General features: G+C 49.1%; 1 protein-coding gene across 1 annotated transcript in view; it reads left to right on the top strand.

The window, feature by feature from the left end:
• RAB8B (RAB8B, member RAS oncogene family) overlaps positions 1–18766 on the top strand; it is a 64266-nt gene that overhangs the window by 39430 nt on the left and 6070 nt on the right. The window contains exons 5-7 of the mRNA XM_075345513.1: positions 2123–2212; positions 2300–2365; positions 7272–7322. Of these exons, the coding sequence (XP_075201628.1) occupies positions 2123–2212; positions 2300–2365; positions 7272–7322 (207 nt within the window). The remainder of the gene's footprint in view (positions 1–2122; positions 2213–2299; positions 2366–7271; positions 7323–18766) is intronic.

The following is an 18766-nucleotide window of genomic DNA, read 5'->3' as shown; positions in this document are numbered from 1 at the left end:
TGCCCATTTAGTCGGATTCTGGACAGGTGTATGCATATTTGCGGCCATGTAACCGCCATTCCTGGTTCTGAAACCGGTGAATCCTTACAGTGCGTACAATGTGAGGCTTCACAAGTCTGCAGTCACAGAGTGATTTGCAGGCTTACGGATTTAAACTGGACAACCTCTTTAAAGCTGCTGATCGGAAACCCTGTAAATGATTTTTCAATTGTAGACCCTATGTAGTCCTTTTGTGGTGTCATTATTTTTACAATCTATTTCTTCACATTTATAATTATGAAAAAAAACAAAACCATGAGATAAAAACAAAATATTAGATGCCCTTTAATTAAACAAAAAAAATAGTACTACTAAATAACATAAGATGCTTGGTTAACACTACAGTGGAACCTTGGTTAACGAGAACAATCCGTTCTGGGACTGTGCTTGTAAACCAAGTTACTCTTTCAGCAAAGAAAGATTTCCCATAGGAAATCATTGCAATGCAGACACTTCGTTCCACAACTTGTTAAATGTCCCATTCTGGTGCCCTATTGTGCCATTCCACACACGCACAAACACGTACAAACACACACACACAAACACAGATTATGCTCACCTTACCTTCCGTTCCCTCACCGGTCTCCTGGAACTTGCAGTTTGCCCCTACAAGACGTGTATCTGGTAACCAAGGCGACCAATGCCGGACTTTCCACTCCCAGCGCGCTGACGTCAAAGGCAGGAGCCGCTTGCCTCTGATTGGCCAGCGCACTGCCTTTTGAGTAGCGCCTGACAGGGGAAATTCCTCCCTCGTCGCGATGGTTAACAGATACACATCCTGTGGAGGGAGGACCTTCCTCTGTCAGCCGCTACTGAAAGGCTCCTGTCTTTTGACGTCAGCGCGCTGGGAGCGAAAAGTCCGGCATCGGTCGCCTTGGTTACCCAATACATGCAAGTTCCAGGAAGCCGGCAACGGAACGGAAGGTAAGGTGAGCATAATACTGTATGTGTGTGCGTGTTTGTGTGTGTTTGTGTTTGTGTGTGTGTGTTTGTGAGTGCTTGTGTGTATTTGTGTGGACTGCAAGAGCGGGTTAGAGCGCGGTGGATGTACGGGATCGGAAGTGTGTGCGGAGAGTATTTTGCTCGTACAGCAAGGCTTTCTCGTAAACAGAGTTACAAATTTACAGAAAGCTTTACTTGTTAGGCGAAATACTCGCTAACTGGGTTACTCGTTAAGCGAGGTTCCACTGTATTTGGTCAAACAGCATAGAAGCCATCACACCGCGACAAGGTGTACACTGTCAGGACGGTCCTACTATAGTATTAAAACCTTACCTTTTGTCAGTGACATCAATGTGAATAAGGGCAGAGAAGGAAAAGGCCACCTGTCCTGGGAAGCTATATAGATGCAATGTGTAGCTACGAGCCGAGGCTACACCCCCATTTGTACAGCGTGGGAAAAAAAGAATGAGCTGGAGCATAAGTTTGCATATGCGCAATAGAAGCACATTCACACTGAGGACGTTTTACAGGTAAAACCCAAGAGAAAAACACAAAATGAACATATACCGTATAAGAAATCCCGGAGATCTCTGCTCAGCCTCCAATCCTTGCATAATGTTCTTTACAAAGTGTAAGGAATTTGCCCATAAAGTAATTGCTGTGCCACATAGACATATAAAATATTAATTTTGGAAAATCGCCTGCCACGGAGACCCCAACTATCGGCTGTAAATTGTGGGGGACCCTGCATGTTATTTTTCCATCCCAGGAGACATGTAGGGTTACACGCACTTGCTGACCTCCGTAATCCAGTTCTCTAAATGACGGATAGGTTGGGTGCGCTGAAGACCCTCAGTGCTGGATAATAGAAGAAGGTCCTAACCAGAGGAGTTGCCCACTCTAAATTCACATTCACCAATAGGGGGCTTGATGATAAATATGCTATTATATGGAGATGTTCATGTGTATGTATGTGCGGCACAACCATGCAGTCTATATCCTCATCCTTACCGACAAGAAAAGGAGTCGTTGAGTTACTATGAGGGCAAATGTGTTGATTCTAGGTATAACCAGAAAGTTTATTGGTCAGAACAAGCCAATTTCTCGTTGCTTCATTATTTTCTGTGTAATTCTTCCCCAGCATGCCTCATCTGATGTGGAGCGAATGATCCTGGGCAATAAGTGTGACATGAATGATAAGAGACAAGTATCCCGGGAGAGGGGCGAAAAGGTACGTCGTCTGTTGGCCTTCATTCTGACCATATTCTGGTACTGTTTTGTGGTTAGTTTTTTAGTTTTCTTCTTTCTTTAAATTCAGCTTGCTATTGATTATGGAATCAAGTTTCTGGAAACCAGTGCAAAATCCAGCATTAATGTGGAAGAGGTAAGAACTGATCCTAGATAAAAAAAACTTATGAAAACTTTTTATTCACTAAAAGGGAAACCTATGTCTAATGGTGATTTCATGTGCACCAGATCCCTCACATACCTGAAACATCCGAGCCGCTCCCTTTGTGTAGGTGCAACCTCTCAACTGAGCCCTGAAGCCATCGGAGAAATCATGTTTGCCATGTCATCCATTAGCTTTTTTTTTTTCTTCTAGAGAGATGGGGTGTTTTCAGGTGATTTGTTTTATTGCTCGTGGCCAAAAGTAGCTGCACTGCCTTACTTTATTTTTCAATCAGCGCTAATTCTACTGTGTGCTGCCAAATTAAACAGTTTTTTTAGGGTGTAGGATAGCCACCATGGGTAATGGGTGTGGGGATAGCCACCATGGGTAGTGGGTGTGGAGTATAGCCACCATGGGTAGTGGGTGTGGAGTATAGCCACCATGGGTAATGGGTGTTGGATAGCCACCATGGGTAGTGGGTGTGGGAATAGCCACCATGGGTAGTGGGTGTGGGGATAGCCACCATGGGTAATGGGTGTGGAGATAGCCACCATGGGTAATGCCATTCTGCATTCCCAGCTCTCACATTGCAAAGGGCAACCATGTATAAAATATTGCAATCGGTGAGCTCTATGTTTTCCAATAAGTGTAGAAAGAGCCTATATGTGTAGGAAAGGCAGGTCACACACTATATTGTATTAGAATATATACAATAAGGAAAGCACACAAGGAGAAAGGGAGGGCAAGTGGCAGTCTGTATATCCATATACAGACATGAGTGAGAACTCTGAAGACTCTGTGTGAGGAGAGGGAAATCACAAACTCCTCAGCATCACTGTCAGGTAGGACAGGGTAGAAGAACCCCTCATTAGCTGTAGAAGGGAAAATCACTAGGAATGAAGCTGTGCTGGTATATAGGCCACGTCCTTTGGGCTTGCTGACCTCTCATCCAGCATGTATTACTGGAAGAGACACATTACAGAAGTCTGACGCCTAGAGTAAGTTGTAAATGACATTAAAGGAATATTCCCATCTCCAAGATCCTGGCCCAATATGTAGTACGTGTAATAATATTAGCAAATACCTATTATTAGAAATGTAGTATAGTGCTCCTGATATAACCATGTCTATTACCTCGTGCTCCGGGCATTTGACTTTAGTATCCATGGCTATGTCCACTCATATAGTGAAAGCTAGTCACCTCGTTGCTTGTGGTCGTAACCATGGATACATAAGCTAAAATGCTCTGCACATGAGGTAAGAGACATGGCTATATCAGGAGAACTATACTACATTTCTAATTAAACGTATTTGCTATTATTATTATTATTTTTACACCTACTACATATTGGGATAGGATCTTGGAGATGGGAATACCGCTTTAAGGCTTTTCTATAATGAATGAAGGAATAGATTGCAGACTAAAACATACTACATTTTTAATCACTAAAGGTAGCTATAACTTTTGAGGAACTACATATCCCATACCTTGCCTTTTACGCAGCCATAGTTAAATGAGAACATTTGAGTTTGCTGCACCCTTTACCAGCTCCCCAGTGTAGTGCATATGCAGTAGTACAGCTCCTGGTAAGCCATCTACAGAAGGTCCCTGTAGGGACATCTATTGGCAGCCCGGCCTTTCAACATGAGTAGCGGATTTGGAGCTCTGTATAAGGCTAGAGGCACACTCGCGCAAGCATGGGATCTCACTGCTCAGAGTGGCCGGTGGCTCTCCTGTCAGGAGCGGGTCAGTTCTGTGTATTTCTGTGCAGCTGACATGCTCCTGGTAGGAGAGCGGACAGATGGTCCAGGGGGTGCTATGCGACCCTTGCATGAGTTACACCTCAAGCCTTATACAAATAACAGAGTGACCCCTTGTAAAGTTTATTATAAAGGCGGCCTGTGTGAAATCACTTTGCAGAAACTATGCTGGTCATCATTGGTCCTTTGCTTTACAAAAAAAAAAAATAACGTGGAACATTATATAATACATATATATATATATATATATATATATATATATATATATATATATATATATATATATATATATATATATATATATATATATATATATAATGTGTAAGTTTGGACACCCCTTCTCATTCAAAGAGTTTTCTTTATTTTCAGGACTCTGTCTTATATTCTAGGTTCTTCAAAGCAGCCACCTTTTGCTTTGATTACTTCTTTGTACACTCTTGGCATTCTCTTGATGACCTTCAAGAGGTAGTCACCGGAAATGGTTTTCCAACAGTCTTGAAGGAGTTCCCAGAGATGCTTAGCACTTGTTGGCCCTTTTGCCTTCACTCTGCGGTCCAACTCACCCCAAACCATCTCGATTGGGTTCAGGTCTGGTGACTGTGGAGGCCAGGTTATATGGTGTAGCACCCCATCACTCTCCTTCTTAGTCAAATAGCCCTTACACAGCCTGGAGGTGTGTTTGGGGTCATTGTCCTGTTGAATAATAAATGATGGTCCAACTAAACGCAAACCGGATGGAATAGCACTCTGCTGCAAGATGCTCTGGTAGTCATGCTGGTTCTGTGTGCCTTCAATTTTGAATAAATCCCCAACAGTGTCACCAGCAAAGCACCCCCACACCATCACACCTCCTCCTCCATGCTTCACGGTGGGAACCAGCCATGTAGAGTCCATCCGTTCACCTTTTCTACAAAGACACGGTGGTTGGATCCAAAGATCTCAAATTTGGACTCATCAGACCAAAGCACAGATTTCCACTGGTCTAATGTCCATTCCTTGTGTTCTTTAGCCCAAACAAGTCTCTTCTGCTTGTTGCCTGTCCTTAGCAGTGGTTTCCTAGCAGCTATTTTACCTTGAGGGCCTGCTGCACAAAGTCTCCTCTTAAGTTGTTCTAGAGATGAGAAGGTGTGTCCAAACATGTGTATATATACATACATATACAGTACAGACCAAAAGTTTGGACACACCTTCTCATCTCTAGAACAACTTAAGAGGAGACTTTGTGCAGCAGGCCCTCATGGTAAAATAGCTGCTAGGAAACATATATATATTATATATTATATATATACATTATATATATATATATATATATATATATATATATATATATATATATATATATATATATATATATATATATATATATATATATATATATATATATATATATATATAATATATCTCTATATATATATATATATATCTCTACAGTCAGGGCCAGAAGTATTTGGACAGTGACACAAGTTTTGTTATTTTAGCTGCTTACAAAAACATGTTCAGAAATACAATTATATATATAATATGGGCTGAAAGTGCACACTCCCAGCTGCAATATGAGAGTTTTCACATCCAAATCGGAGAAAGGGTTTAGGAATCATAGCTCTGTAATGCATAGCCTCCTCTTTTTCAAGGGACCAAAAGTAATTGGACAAGGGACTCTAAGGGCTGCAATTAACTCTGAAGGCGTCTCCCTCGTTAACCTGTAATCAATGAAGTAGTTAAAAGGTCTGGGGTTGATTACAGGTGTGTGGTTTTGCATTTGGAAGCTGTTGCTGTGACCAGACAACATGCGGTCTAAGGAACTCTCAATTGAGGTGAAGCAGAACATCCTGAGGCTGAAAAAAAAGAAAAAATCCATCAGAGAGATAGCAGACATGCTTGGAGTAGCAAAATCAACAGTCGGGTACATTCTGAGAAAAAAGGAATTGACTGGTGAGCTTGGGAACTCAAAAAGGCCTGGGCGTCCACGGATGACAACAGTGGTGGATGATCGCCGCATACTTTCTTTGGTGAAGAAGAACCCGTTCACAACATCAACTGAAGTCCAGAACACTCTCAGTGAAGTAGGTGTATCTGTCTCTAAGTCAACAGTAAAGAGAAGACTCCATGAAAGTAAATACAAAGGGTTCACATCTAGATGCAAACCATTCATCAATTCCAAAAATAGACAGGCCAGAGTTAAATTTGCTGAAAAACACCTCATGAAGCCAGCTCAGTTCTGGAAAAGTATTCTATGGACAGATGAGACAAAGATCAACCTGTACCAGAATGATGGGAAGAAAAAAGTTTGGAGAAGAAAGGGAACGGCACATGATCCAAGGCACACCACATCCTCTGTAAAACATGGTGGAGGCACTTGTGTTTATTGATGACATAACAGCAGACAAGAGTAGCCGGATGAATTCTGAAGTGTACCGGGATATACTTTCAGCCCAGATTCAGCCAAATGCCGCAAAGTTGATCGGACGGCGCTTCATAGTACAGATGGACAATGACCTCAAGCATACAGCCAAAGCTACCCAGGAGTTCATGAGTGCAAAAAAGTGGAACATTCAGCAATGGCCAAGTCAATCACCAGATCTTAACCCAATTGAGCATGCATTTCACTTGCTCAAATCCAGACTTAAGACGGAAAGACCCACAAACAAGCAAGACCTGAAGGCTGCGGCTGTAAAGGCCTGGCAAAGCATTAAGAAGGAGGAAACCCAGCGTTTGATGATGTCTATGGGTTCCAGACTTAAGGCAGTGATTGCCTCCAAAGGATTCGCAACAAAATATTGAAAATAAAAATATTTTGTTTGGGTTTGGTTTATTTGTCCAATTACTTTTGACCTCCTAAAATGTGGAGTGTTTGTAAAGAAATGTGTACAATTCCTACAATTTCTATCAGATATTTTTGTTCAAACCTTCAAATTAAACGTTACAATCTGCACTTGAATTCTGTTGTAGAGGTTTCATTTCAAATCCAATGTGGTGGCATGCAGAGCCCAACTAGCGAAAATTGTGTCACTGTCCAAATATTTCTGAACCGAACTGTATATCTATATCTCTCTCTCTCTAATAATTTATTTATGGATTTTTTTTTTTCTTCTCATAGGAGCAGGATGTTGTTAATTATTTATAAATGTTTGTTTTCTAGGCATTTTTCACTCTTGGTCGTGACATTATGACGAAACTCAACAGAAAAATGGTTTGTATTAAGAGAAATATTTTTGTCAAACTGCACATCAGATTAGCGGAGCAGAGCTCCATCGATCAGCTCTTTATAGTGTGGGTTACAAACTATCCAGGCTTTTTAGTAAAAAAATAAAATTACCACTATTACTATTTTTTTCCTATGGAGGGCGATGCTGGTCAAACATGATGTATAGACTATAAATACTATAGGACAAAAAAATCGTTTCTTCATCGTTCCTTATGGGAGACCCAGACCATGGGTGTATAGCTTCTGCCTCCGGAGGACACACAAAGTACTACACTCAAACGTGTAGCTCCTCCCTCCTAGCATATACACCCCCTGGTAGCCAGTCCTAGCCAGTTCAATGCTTTGTGTTCAGGAGGTCACACACACACATGCATCCTCTGATTTTTGATTTCAAAGATTTGGAAGAAAAGCGGGTCCAATCTGGACTCCCGGCATGTCCCTTCTTACCCCACTGTGTCGGCGGTGCTGTTAAGGTTGATTTTACAAGGCTGGAGCCTTCACATGCCGCGCTCCTTCACCATCCTCTGAGGCTCTGGCTTGAAGTGGGAGCCATCACGGTTCTCACTGCTTTGCAGGAGACCGGTCTCCATCCGCAGCCCTTTTCAGGATCCTGCCGGACGGAGCGCTCACCTCCCAGGGACCTGGCACCTGCGTCTCACAAGCTAAGTACTGAGACGTTATTACCACAGACAGTGGTCTTTCCAGGGGTCCCTTGTACTTTATATGTTGGGGAGAGTGTGTTTTATAACTGTGTTAACATTTCCGGCCGGTTCTCCAGTTTTCACTGGAGAACCGCGCCGATGGTGCCTGCACGCTCGCCGCATGTTTAAATCTAGGCCCCGGCTTCGCCTGAGGCCTAGTTTCGATTCTCTACCCCTGCATGTCAGTCAGTGCAGAGGGACAGTGTGGCTCCGCCCAGCGGCTGTTCAGCACAGGGAAGGGACACTCCTCACTGAGGAAGGATTCCCTCCCCTGTATACCTCATTTGCCCTCCAGATCCTGCTCTCAGAGTAGGCCCCGCCCCCTCTCCTCGCTCCGGCGCCATTTTCTCAGCGTTCTTAATGTCTGCATTAACCACATTGTGACAAATGGAGGCCTGGGCTGGGGGACTGGAGGGCACAGAGATGTTTTATGTTAAACGGTCTGGCAAGCCACAACCTCCGGTTGTGCAGCTGCTTATATACTCTGTTTATATACTCTGCTGGGGGTCATTCTGGAGATGCATTCCCTCACAGAGCCCCCACTTCTGCAGCATGTCTCACATCAGAGCAAGGCTGCAAGGCTGTTCTTAATATGCACTGCATGTAGACTCGTACTGTCTGTACCGAGCACATAAACACAGTGGTCCCTCAGCCTGGAGGCTCATCAGTGGTCCCTCCAGCTGCTCCGGCTCCGGTGGTGCTGAGCATGCATTAGCCCCCTTCTCAGGGCGCTTCTGCTGCTACGGCTCGCTCAGCAAAGCTCTCAGAGGACTCTTCATCTGGTCTCAGACCCCGTCCTCCTAAAATGGAGACGCAGGGTCCCCTGTCCTTCCCCGTCCCGCAGCTCTGATTCACGAGCTGACTCACTGGACGAGGAGGATGTCTTTACTGGGGGCTCGGACGCTACTTCATGTACCATTGATCTGTCCGAAGGTGATGCAGATGCTAATGATTTGATTGCGTCCATTATATTTGTACTGGACCTCAATCCGCCTGTATCAGGGGAGTATCCCCCTCTGGCAGAAAGGCATCAGTATACCTTAAAGAGAACAAGGAGTGTGTTCCTTAACCACTCCAGTTTTCAGCCCACTGTGACCAAGCCCAGAGCCTGTCCTGACAGACGCTCCCAAAGCGTGGTTCTGATGACTGTTTCCCCCTTCCACCAGAGTTGGTCAAGGAGTGGGCTCATTCACCAAGGGTGGTCCCTCCGGTGTCTAGTATTTCAGCCCGGATAGTTGTATCAGTGGCTGACGGCACCTCTCTAAGGATCCCACTGTACATTAATTCTGTACTGGACCTCAATCCGCCAGTATCAGAGGAGCAACCCTCTCTGGCAAAAAGGCACCAGTTTACCTTGCCTAAGAGAACAAGGAGTGTGTTTCTTAACCACTCCAGTTTTCAGGCCACTGTGACCAGGCCCAGGGTCTGCTCTGGCAAACGCTTCCCAAAGCGTGGTTCTGATGACAGTTTTCCCCTTCCACCAGAGGTGGTCAAGGAGTGGGCTCATTCACCAAAGGTGGTCCCTCCGGTGTTTAGACTCTCAGCCCGGACCGTTGTATCAGTGGCTGATGGCCCCTCACTTACGGCTTTGCTGTCCGCCAGGTTGTCCTTCTGGCTAAATCTGTATGGAGGCGGCAGGGGCCTCGTTCTCCCCAGCTTTTGCAGCAGTGCGGGCTTTCAAAGCCATCTCTGCTTCTCTAGAGGAGATGCATTCCCTCACAGGGACTCTATGCCCGAAATGGTTGCCTTAACTTCCAGACTTCAGTCTTTTCATCCTATGCCATGTCTGCCATGCTGGAGACTCTCACCGCACTGCGGTGGCCTCGGCTAATTTCCTCGCTATCCGCAGGCTCCTGTGGCTTCGGAAGTGGAAGGCGGATGCTTCTAAAGAAGTTCCTTGCTGGGACCAGACTATTCGGGAACAACTGGATGAAATTATTAAGGAAGCTCTTGGCGGGAAGAGTTCTTCCATGCCACAAACCTAAACCAGGAAACCTGTCCAGGGCAGGAATCAGTCGAGGTTTCGTTCTTTTCGTTCCTCCATCTGATCGTTCTCTAAGCCCTCGGCCTCGTCCACTAGCTCAGCCAAGGATCGTAAACCCAAATGGCGCACGAAGCCGCGTCCTCAGAAGACCGCAGGAGATGCTGCCACTAAGTCAGCCTCCTCCTGGCTATCTGGCCACGCCAGCAACGTCCTTGGTCGGTGGCAGGCTCTCCCACTTTGGCGACGTATGGTTTTAACACGTCTCCGATCAGTGGGTGCGAGATACCATCTCCCACGGCTACAGGATAGAATTCTATCCAGCCCGCCAAACAGATTTTTTCTGTCAACTCCCCCCTGCTCCAAGGCCGCCGCCTTCTCACAGGCTGTGGCATTCTTGCAGGCCACTGGAGTAATTGTACCGGTTCCCGACTGGGAACGGTTCTGAGATTTCTGCTTAAATCTATTCCTAGTACCCGAAGAGGGCCTTCCGACCTGGATCTCAAGCTTCTCAAGCATGTTCAGGTGCGGCATTTTCGCATGGAGTCTCTGCGATCAATCAATGACCCAAGGAGATTCCCTAGCATCCATAGACATCAGAGATGCCTATCTGCATGTGCCAATCGCAGTTTCACACCAGCGTTGGCTACGTTTTGCAATCAGAGTGGTCCAATTCGTGGCTTTTCCCTTTGGGTTAGCCACGGCCCCTCGAGTATTCTCAAGGTCGGGGCAGCTGTGATTGCGGTCCTGCACCTCTAGGGGTTGGCAGTGATCTTTTTGTCCTAGACAGCCTTCTAGTCTGGGCTTCATCCAGTGCAGACTGTTAGCGGAGTGCCTCGCTCACTCTCGCCACTCTAACCAATTCGGGTGGTTTGTCATTCTGTCCAAGTCCACTCTGACTTCGACCCAGAAGTTCACATACCCAGGGACGCAATTCGAGACTCTGTCGGCACTTGTGAAGCTGCCCTTAGTCAAACAGCAGTCCCTCCGCTGGCGGTTGACGTCGTTCCATCAGGCACCTAATACAGGTGCTGGATCAGTTGGTGGTGTCAATGGAAGCGATTCCCTTGCCCAGTTCCATCTGCGTCCTCTGCGGCTGGATATTTTCCGCTGTTGGAACAAGCGGACTTCCTCCTTCCACGGAGTGGTGGCTTCGCCACAGACCAGGGGCCCGTTTCAGTGGTGGCTTCGGCCCCTCTGTCTCAGGGACGCTCCTTCCTGGCTCCGTCCCGGGTGATCCTCACCAAGATGCTAGTCTATCCGGCTGGGGAGCAGTATATCTCCACCATGGAGCGCAGGGCACTTGGACTCTGTCCGAATCAGCCCTCTGGATCAATGTGCTGGAAATCAGAGCTGTGTTTCTAGCTCTCTAAGCCTTTCACCATCTGTTGGCGGCCAGGCACATTCGAGTCCAGTCAGACAACGCTACAGCGTTTGCCTACATCAACCTCCAGGGCGGGACACTCAGCCGCCTGGCAATGTTGGAGGTTCATCGCATTCTTCAGTGGACGGAGGACTCCTAGTCCACCATATCCGCAGCCCACATCCCAGACGTGGAAAACTGGGAGGCAGATTGTCTCAGCCGTCAAACCGTGGCTCCACGATCCTCAGGTTTTTGCGGCAGACGCACTGGTTCAAGTTTGGTCCCAGCTTCGTCTGTCTTACGTGTTTCACCCTCTAGTTCTTGCCCAGAGTCCTGCGCAAGATTAGAAAGGAGGGCCGTCGGGTCATTCTCATTACTCCAGACTGACCCAGGCAAGCTTGGTACCCTGACCTGCTCCGTCTGTCCGTAGAGGTGCCATGGCATCTCCCGGACTGTCCAGACCTTCTCTCACGAGGTCCGTCTTTCCGCCAGAACCTGCGGCTCTCAGATTGACGGCGTGGCTTTTGAGTCCTGGATCTTGACGACTTCTGGTATCCCTCCTGAAGTCATCTCCACTATGACTCGAGCTCGGAAGTATCCTTTGGCCTTTTGGCCTTGCCGACCCTCCTGTCCCTTCTACAGTCCGGTCTGCAGCTAGGACTATCCCTCAATTCCCTTAAGGGACAGGTCTCGGCTCTGTCAGTGTTGTGCCAGCGGCGTATCGCCCGGCTGGCTCAGGTGCGTTCCTTCATGCAGGGCGCATCTCACATCATTCCGCCTTACCGGCGGCCTTTGGAGCCCTGGGACCTTAATTCGGTCCTCACGGCTTCCGGAAACCCCCCTTTGAGCCTCTTAGGGAGGTTTCTTTGTTTAGTCTTTCACAGAAAGTGGTCTTTCTAGTGGCCATAACTTCCCTCAAGAGAGTCTCTGTTTTGGCTGCACTCTCTTCGGAGTCCCCCCTTTTTTGGTTTTTGATCAAGACAAGGTGGTTCTCCGTCCGACTCCGGACTTTCTCCCTAAGGTGGTTGCTGCTTCCACCTTAACCGGGGCATTTCTTCGGCGCTCTATTGGGAGACCCAGACGATTGGGTGTATAGCACTGCCTCCGGAGGCCACACAAAGCAATTACACTAAAAAGTGTAAGGCCCCTCCCCTTCTGGCTATACACCCCCAGTGGGATCACTGGCTCACCAGTTTTCTGCTTTGTGCGAAGGAGGTCAGACATCCACGCATAGCTCCACTGTTTGTAGTCAGCAGTAGCTGCTGGCTCTATCGGATGGAAGAAAAGAGGGCCCATATAGGGCCCCCAGCATGCTCCCTTCTCACCCGTGGTGGTGCTTGTAAGGTTGAGGTACCTATTGCTGGTACAGAGGCTGGAGCCCACATGCTGCTTTCCTTCCACATCCCCTGGAGGGCTCTGTGGAAGTGGGATCTTGCCGGCCCCCAAGCCCTGGGGCCGGGCTCCATCCACAGACCCAGAGAACCTGCTGGATTTGGAGCGGGAGTGCCGTTCAGGGACAAGGCCCTGCAACTTTCAGGTACTCTGTGTCCCCGGCAGGCACGGACACTCTCAAGGCTTGCTGAGCGTTATAGTGCGCCGGGGACAGTAGCGCTGTACGCTGGGGTTAGGTCACTGCAGCTTTGCTGAGTGACGTTACATGTTGGGAACTACTGCGCCGACCGCTCCTGGAGCGGCGGCGCAGCTGCGACTTGTGGTGCGCCGGGGACTTTGCGCCGACCGCGCTTTTACGGCGGCGGCGCTTCTAACTTTAGCCCCCGGCTTCTGCGGCCTAGCGCCGCTTCGTTCCCGCCCCCACCCTGTCAATCAGGGTAGGGGAGAGACGCTGCTCAATTGGCAGCGCCGAGGGCTGGAGCTTTATTTACATGCTCCAGCCCTCTCACTAGGCACAGGGGGAAGCAGACTTCCCGCTCTTCGTCGGTGTACGCCCAGGGCCCGCCCCCCCTCTCCACAAGGACGCCGGCAGCCATTACACATGCGATCTGGCTGGGGAAAGGCAGCAGGCTCTGGGAGACCCAGACTAGAGGGATTTCTGGCGACCACACACCGCTCCTAAGCGGGCGGTAAGCAGCACAGTAGTGCTGGCCCCACTAGTGCCTCAGTGATATATTAGTGTACTTCTTTCTTGGTACTATATATATATATATATATATATATATATATATATATATATATATATATATATATATATATATTTATATAGTGCACTGTAAGGTCGCTTCTTGGCTGGACACCCTGTACTGCTCTGAGGAGGCAGCAAAATGTCATCCGCAAAACGCAAGGCTGCCAAGGCACGGGCTGTGTACACTGTTTGTACTGCATGTGGGGCTGATCTACCGGCAGGCTCCAATGACTCACATTGTGTGCAATGTTCAGTCCCAGTGGCACTTCGTCAGCCAGAGCCTATTGTGGTGGTAGCCCAGGCAGAGACGCCTGTGAACCCTGCCCCGGTGACGGGGACAGACTTTGCAGTGTTTGCTGATAAAATGTCTGAGACTATGTCAAAAATCCTGGAGACCTTTCAGGCCAGGCCAGTTCCTCAGACCATGGACACTGCTGTGTCTATGCTCTCCGGTCCCCCTCAGTTGGAACTAATCCGTACTTCAAGGGGGTCTCAAGCATCACAAGCTGAAGTCTCTGACTCAGATGACAGTCCCAGGCAGCCTAAGCGAGCTCGCTGGGAAAGACCCTCGACGTCATCACACTGCTCAGGGTCTCAGCGAGAAGAGTCTCTCTGTGATGAGACTGAGGACGGTGATCAGGATTCTAATCCTGAGGCCCCTCTCAATCTGGATGCCCCTGATGGTGACGCCATGGTTAATGACCTTATATCGGCGATTAATAGACTGTTGGATATTTCTCCCCCAGCCCCTTCAGCAGAGGAGGCAGCTGCACAGCAGGAGAAGTTCCATTTCCTGTATCCCAAGCGTAAATTAAGTGCTTTTTTGGACCACTCTGACTTCAGAGAATCAATCCAGAAGCACGACGCTCATCCAGACAAGCGTTTCTCTAAACGTTCTAAGGATACCCGTTATCCTTTTCCCTCTGAAGTGGCCAAACGCTGGACCCAGTGCCCAAAGGTGGATCCCCCAATTTCCAAGCTTGCGGCTAGATCCATAGTCGCAGTAGAGGATGGCGCTTCACTTAAAGATGCCAACGACAGACGGATGGACCTTTGGTTAAAATCTGTCTATGAAGCTATCGGCGCGTCGTTTGCTCCAGCATTCGCGGCCGTGTGGGCACTACAAGCTATTTCAGCTGGTTTAGCACAGGTGGATGCTATCATGCATCCAGCAGTGCCGCAGGTGGCGTCCCTAACTTCGCAAATGTCTGCGTTTGCGACCTATGCTATCAATGCTGTCCTAGAATCTACGAGCCGTACCTCTATGGCGGCCGCCAATTCTGTGGTTTTGCGCAGAGCCTTATGGTTAAAGGACTGGAAAGCAGATGCTGGTTCCAAAAAATGCTTAACCAGCTTGCCATTATCTAGAGACAGACTGTTTGGTGAGCCATTGGCTGAAATCATAAAACAGTCCAAGGGTAAGGACTCTTCCTTGCCACAGCCCAGGGCAAGTAAACCTCAACAGAAAAAGTGGCAGTCGAGGTTTCGGTCCTTTCGAGGCTCGGGCAAGGCCCAATTCTCCTCGTCCAAAACGACTCAGAAAGGACAAGGGAGCTCAGATTCCTGGCGGGCTCATTCACGCCCCAGGAAAGCAAATGGAGGAACCGCTTCCAAGGCGGCTACCTCATGACTTTCGGCCGCCTCCCTCCGCATCCTCGGTCGGTGGCAGGCTCTCCCGCTTTTGCGACATTTGGCTGTCACAGGTCAAAGACCGGTGGGTAACAGACATTTTGTCTCGCGGGTACAGAATCGAGTTCAGTTCTCGGCCTCCACTTCGGTTCTTCAGAACCTCCCCACACCCCAACCGAGCAGATGCCCTGCTGCAGGCGGTGGACTCTCTAAGAGCAGAAGGAGTCGTGATCCCTGTCCCCCCTCAGGAACGGGGGCGAGGATTTTACTCCAATCTCTTTGTGGTTCCAAAAAAGGACGGCTCCTTCCGTCCTGTTCTGGACCTAAAACTGCTCAACAAGCATGTGAACGCCAGGCGGTTCCGGATGGAATCCCTCCGCTCAGTCATTGCCTCAATGTCCCAAGGAGATTTCCTAGCATCAATAGACATCAAAGATGCTTATCTCCACGTGCCGATTGCTACGGAGCACCAACGCTTTCTGCGCTTCGTGATAGGAGACGACCATCTTCAGTTCGTGGCTCTGCCATTTGGTCTGGCGACAGCCCCTCGGGTGTTCACCAAGATCATGGCAGCAGTGGTAGCAGTCTTGCACTCTCACGGACACTCTGTGATCCCTTACTTGGACGATCTACTGGTCAAGGCACCCTCTCAGGAGGCATGCCAACTCAGCCTGAATTTTGCACTGGAGACTCTCCAGGCGTTCGGGTGGATCATCAACTTCCCAAAGTCAAATCTGTCACCGACCCAATCACTAACGTATCTTGGCATGGAGTTTCATACTCTCTCAGCGATAGTGAAGCTTCCGCTGGACAAGCAGCGGTCTCTACAGACGGGGGTGCAGGCTCTCCTTCAAAGTCAGTCGCACTCCTTAAGACGCCTCATGCACTTCCTCGGGAAGATGGTGGCGGCAATAGAGGCGGTTCCGTTTGCGCAGTTTCATCTGCGTCCACTTCAATGGGACATTCTCCGCCAATGGGACGGGAAGTCGACATCCCTGGACAGGAAAGTCTCCCTTTCCCAGACGGCCAAGGACTCTCTGCAGTGGTGGCTCCTTTCCACCTCATTATCACAGGGAAGATCCTTCCTACCACCGTCCTGGGCGGTGGTCACGACAGACGCGAGTCTGTCAGGGTGGGGAGCAGTGTTTCTCCACCACAGGGCTCAGGGTACGTGGACTCAGCAGGAGTCCATCCTTCAGATCAATGTTCTGGAAATCAGAGCAGTGTTTCTTGCCCTACTAGCCTTCCAGCAGTGGCTGGAAGGGAAGCAGATCCGAATTCAATCGGACAACTCCACAGCGGTGGCATACATCAATCACCAAGGGGGGACTCGCAGTCGGCAAGCCTTCCAGGAAGTCCGGCGCATTATGATGTGGGTGGAAGCCACGGCCTCCACCATATCCGCAGTTCACATCCCCGGCGTAGAAAACTGGGAAGCAGACTTCCTCAGTCGCCAGGGCATGGACGCAGGGGAATGGTCCCTTCACCCGGACGTGTTTCAGGAAATCTGTCGCCGATGGGGAAGGCCGGACGTCGACCTAATGGCGTCCCGGCACAACAACAAGGTCCCAACCTTCATGGCACGGTCTCGCGATCACAGAGCTCTAGCAGCAGACGCCCTAGTGCAAGATTGGTCGCAGTTCCGGCTCCCTTATGTGTTTCCACCTCTGGCACTCTTGCCCAGAGTGCTACGCAAGATCAGATCCGACTGCAGCCGCGTCATACTCGTCGCTCCAGACTGGCCGAGGAGGGCGTGGTATCCGGATCTGTGGCATCTCACGGTCGGCCAACCGTGGGCACTACCAGACCGACCAGACTTACTGTCCCAAGGGCCGTTTTTCCATCGGAATTCTGCGGCCCTCAACCTGACTGCGTGGCCATTGAGTCCTGGATCCTAGCGTCTTCAGGCTTATCCCAAGGGGTCGTTGCCACCATGAGACAGGCTAGGAAGCCCACGTCTGCTAAGATCTACCACAGAACGTGGAGGATATTCTTATCCTGGTGCTCTGCTCAGGGAGTGTCTCCCTGGCCATTTGCATTACCTACCCTTCTTTCTTTCCTGCAATCTGGGTTAGAAAAAGGTTTGTCGCTCGGCTCCCTTAAAGGACAAGTCTCGGCGCTATCCGTCTTTTTTCAGAAGCGTCTAGCACGACTTTCTAAGGTGCGCACGTTCCTACAGGGGGTTTGCCATATCGTTCCCCCATACAAGCGGCCGTTAGATCCATGGGATCTGAACAGGGTACTAGTTGCCCTCCAGAAGCCGCCCTTCGAGCCTCTGAAGGAGGTTTCACTTTCTAGACTATCACAGAAAGTGGCTTTTCTGGTAGCGATCACATCTCTTCGGAGAGTGTCTGAGCTAGCAGCGCTGTCTTCCAAGGCTCCCTTCCTGGTCTTCCACCAGGACAAGGTAGTGCTGCGCCCCATTCAGGAGTTTCTCCCGAAGGTGGTATCCTCTTTTCATCTTAATCAGGATATCTCTTTGCCTTCGTTTTGTCCTCATGCAGTTCATCGGTATGAGAAGGATTTACATTTGTTAGATCTGGTGAGAGCACTCAGAATCTACATTTCCCGCACGGCGCCCCTGCGCCGTTCGGATGCACTCTTTGTCCTTATCGCTGGTAAGCGCAAAGGGTCGCAGGCTTCTAAGGCCACCCTGGCTCGATGGATCAAAGAACCAATTCTTGAAGCCTACCGTTCTGCGGGGCTTCCGGTTCCATCAGGGCTGAAGGCCCATTCTACCAGAGCCGTGGGTGCGTCCTGGGCATTGCGACACCAGGCTACGGCTCAACAGGTGTGCCAGGCAGCTACCTGGTCGAGTCTGCACACTTTCACCAAACATTATCAGGTGCATACCTATGCTTCGGCGGACGCCAGCCTAGGTAGAAGAGTCCTGCAGGCGGCAGTTGCCTCCCCGTAGGGGAGGGCTGTCTTTGCAGCTCTAACATGAGGTATTTCTTTACCCACCCAGGGACAGCTTTTGGACGTCCCAATCGTCTGGATCTCCCAATAGAGCGCCGAAGAAGAAGGGAATTTTGTTACTTACCGTAAATTCCTTTTCTTCTAGCTCTTATTGGGAGACCCAGCACCCGCCCTGTTGTCCTTCGGGATTTTTGGTTTGTTTGCGGGTACACATGTTGTTCATGTTGAACGGTTTTCAGTTCTCCGATGTTACTCGGAGTGAATTTGTTTAAACCAGTTATTGGCTTTCCTCCTTCTTGCTTTTGCACTAAAACTGGTGAGCCAGTGATCCCACTGGGGGTGTATAGCCAGAAGGGGAGGGGCCTTACACTTTTTAGTGTAATTGCTTTGTGTGGCCTCCGGAGGCAGTGCTATACACCCAATCGTCTGGGTCTCCCAATAAGAGCTAGAAGAAAAGGAATTTACGGTAAGTAACAAAATTCCCTTCTTTCCCTGCCTTCCTTTTGTCCGGCTCCTGTTCATCGCTTTGAAAAGGCGTTGCATACTCTGGATCTGGTGCGGGCGCTCCGGATCTATGTGTCTCGCACCGCCGTTCTTAGGCGGTGCACCTCTCTTTTGTGCTGACCACTGGTCAGCGTAAGGGCCTCTCGGCATTTAAGCCGACCCTGGCTCGTTGGTTTAGGTCGGCCATTTCCT

Source organism: Anomaloglossus baeobatrachus, chromosome 4 (genome assembly GCF_048569485.1).
Source record: "Anomaloglossus baeobatrachus isolate aAnoBae1 chromosome 4, aAnoBae1.hap1, whole genome shotgun sequence".
In the NCBI taxonomy this organism is placed as follows: Eukaryota; Metazoa; Chordata; class Amphibia; order Anura; family Aromobatidae; genus Anomaloglossus; species Anomaloglossus baeobatrachus.
The sequence above is the reverse complement of the archived record's forward strand: the minus strand, read 5'-3'. Positions and strand labels throughout refer to the sequence as shown.